At 31.8% G+C, this 2778-nt stretch overlaps 1 protein-coding gene across 1 annotated transcript; it reads right to left on the bottom strand.

The window, feature by feature from the left end:
* Positions 1–232: 232 nt before the first annotated feature.
* Positions 233–2361, bottom strand: LOC132301413 (protein NLP6-like). Its single transcript, XM_059798666.1, has 4 exons — positions 2229–2361; positions 1100–1584; positions 921–965; positions 233–802 (listed from the first exon to the last, which is right to left on the bottom strand). The coding sequence occupies exons 1-4, from the start codon at positions 2359–2361 to the stop codon at positions 233–235; spliced, it is 1233 nt and encodes a 410-aa protein (XP_059654649.1).
* Between the last annotated feature and the right edge of the window lie 417 nt (positions 2362–2778).

Below are 2778 nucleotides of genomic sequence, written 5' to 3'. Positions count from 1 at the left end.
CTAAACTACAAACAGAATCAAAAGAGAATTTTGTGATTTTGCTACGGGTTTTTTTTTTTTTTTTTTTTTTTTTTCGCAGGCAAGCCCCCCTAAAATGAAATCTTGGCTCCGCCCCTCAATGGACATTTTGATTTCTTTCATGCCCAACGAATTAGAAGCACTTATACAATCCTCCAAGTCCTTGTCACGGGCTATTAAAATCCAATCCCCAGCATCATCCATATATTTGATCTCATAGGTTCCAGCATTTAACTTCAACCTTTTGGAGACTGCTTCTTCCAAAATGTTGCCTCATTGTTTCTAATAGAGAGGATAAGAAGGTAGTCGGGTCTTCAACATATGTGGTTTCAGGAGGTAGAAAAAACTCTAGTATGTAATCAGAATTTTCAGCGCAAGTACTCTGCAAGTAAATCGCGAAACAACTAGTCAACCCAAAAAGGCGTGCAATGGGCAGTAAGGGGTACTCAGTTAGGCTGAACTGAGATGTATCGCGGCAAAAACATAGTTCATGTGACCGATGTGCGCTCCCAACAACTCCCTGCCCCTTTTGTAAGTTATTCCACCCACTAAACCCCAAGAATTCCTCCAGATTATCTACTAGAAGATAGGATGCTCTGTTATCAGCGTGCAAGACTTGTACATCAAAAGCATCGGAGCTATTGTCCATGGTATTGAAACGCTTGCACGGAACCCACACCAGAGCCAAAGGTAGCTTGTATGTTCTGCACACAACTTTCAACCCACAGTAGATTTCAACCAATATATGTGGAAACACATCATCTGAATCATTTTCATCTGCAACCTGGATTGCGAGTTGATGAGAACAGATTGCACTGAAAACATATAAATTTCGAAGAAATAGCATCATATATATATATACATATATATAACACATTTGCATATTACAGCTGTTAACTTACCGAAGAAATTAAACAATCACATGCCGAACTTCTCAAATCTGCATTCTGCAAGAGAAGTGAAGTGAATAATCTTGTAAGGTTTAAATTAATGAAAATTAGGAAAAATCATATTATTTGATGCTGAAAAAAGCAAATTAATTAGAAAAATATAAATAAAAATTTAAGGGGTTTCAACAAACCTCAAGTGCATGCATCAAAAACGGATCAAACATAATGTCATAAACATCGAAATCTGCTGCATTAGTTACCAACTCGAGTACTCCAACACATTCTGGGGAAGAGGAGTGAAACACCGGCAAAGCAGAAGACGATGAAATACCACAAGTTAGAGCAAAACTGCGTTGTGGGTACTCTTGGATAGAGTAATATTGCACATCTGGGATGTACTCGTGCAATTTTTTCCGGAACACACGACCAGGGAGTCCAAGCTGTTCTTCTTCCCCATCCACGTTAATTTTATAATTCAAACAGTGCTTCCTATACTCGAGAAGTCCTTCATCAAGATAAGTAAGACCAAAAGGTTGGTCTGAAGTTAAAAGATAACACCCAGTTTCTGTTCTGATGGGTACCCAAAACTGAATTAGAACTTGATCATTATGGTAATATGTATTCAAGTGTAGAAGCGCAGATTTGATCTTCTTTGTAATTCCTTGATTGGTGGTACCTACATGTAGGTTGTTTGAAATTAATTAATTTCAATATCAAATATATGTGTTTTCATGCCAAATAGATATTTTTCTGTTAATTGAAATTTTTTGGAAATTAATTAATTTCATTATCAAATATATATATCTATTTGTTTTACAGTAAGCTTGCGATTGAATTAAATTTTAGATATTTTTCTATTAATTGAAATTTTAAACCACCCAAAAAAACAACACAAATATAAAGTACACAAATAAATTACAAATATAAATATATATATATTTGTTTTACAGAGACAGAAATCGAAGAACCTCATATAAAGTAGATACACAAATATATATTGGTTTTCTAGTAAGCTTGCGATGTAATTAAAATTTCATACCAAATACATATTTTCCTGAATTTTAAATTCAAAAAAAAAAAAAAAAAAAAAAAAAAGTGAGAAATTGATTTAGACAGAGAGAGAGATAGAGAAATCGAAGAACCATACAAATAGATACTTTTCGGTGAGCATGCGATTGAATTAAATTTTCATGCCAAATAGATACTTTTCCGTTAATTGATAATTTTAACCCTAATAAAATAAAAAATAAAAAATAAAAAATTGAAGTGAGAAATTGAAGGAGACAAACACACACACACACAGAGAAAGGAGGCGCTTACTGCAAGGAGAGAGAGTCGGCTCGCTCCAAAATGCCCACATGTCGCTTTCCAACATCGGGCGCCGACAGGATAGTGCACTGGCCATATTTTTGATGAAATTATTGAGCACGCTTTCTTCGTCGAGATCTGCCATCTCCACCGTTGCGACTAACCTACACAGAAGGATTGGATCTATCACATCTATATTTTATAGGTAATTTGTGCTACGAGTTTTCCAGATACTCTAAAAATAAAATAAATAATTTGTGATAAAATTTAAAAAAAAATATTTTATTTTATTTAAATATATTTTTGTCTAATTAATTTTTTTATTAAAAAATTTATAATAAAAAATAATTTATGACAGAGTTTTAAAGGAATTATTTTATTTTTTAAATTAATTAATAAGTATTTTTTATATTAATAATATTTTGTTTAATTAGATTTTTTTATTAAAAAATTTATAACAAATAGATAAATAAGTAATTTGTGTTAGAATTTATAAAAATTCTTTAAATATATTTTTGTTTATTAAACATAAAATAAGAAATTTATGTTATTTTTTTTTAAA

The sequence above is a fragment of the Cornus florida genome, unplaced genomic scaffold, assembly GCF_030987335.1.
Source record: "Cornus florida cultivar Cherokee Brave unplaced genomic scaffold, ASM3098733v1 CherokeeBrave_3.0.0_Hap2_Chr03, whole genome shotgun sequence".
NCBI lineage: Eukaryota > Viridiplantae > Streptophyta > Magnoliopsida > Cornales > Cornaceae > Cornus > Cornus florida.
Note: the sequence above shows the minus strand (reverse complement) of the source record. Positions and strands in the feature narration are given on the sequence as shown.

Bases quoted from the DNA above. Each gene is read 5' to 3' on its own strand.
- LOC132301413 (XM_059798666.1), bottom strand. From the start codon at position 2,361: ATGGCAGATCTCGACGAAGAAAGCGTGCTCAATAATTTCATCAAAAAT. The intron at 1,585-2,228 runs GTAAGCGCCTCC...ACCTACATGTAG, and splicing joins GCCGACTCTCTCTCCTTGCA to GTACCACCAATCAAGGAATT. The intron at 803-920 runs GTAAGTTAACAG...CTCGCAATCCAG, and splicing joins GTGATTGTTTAATTTCTTCG to GTTGCAGATGAAAATGATTC.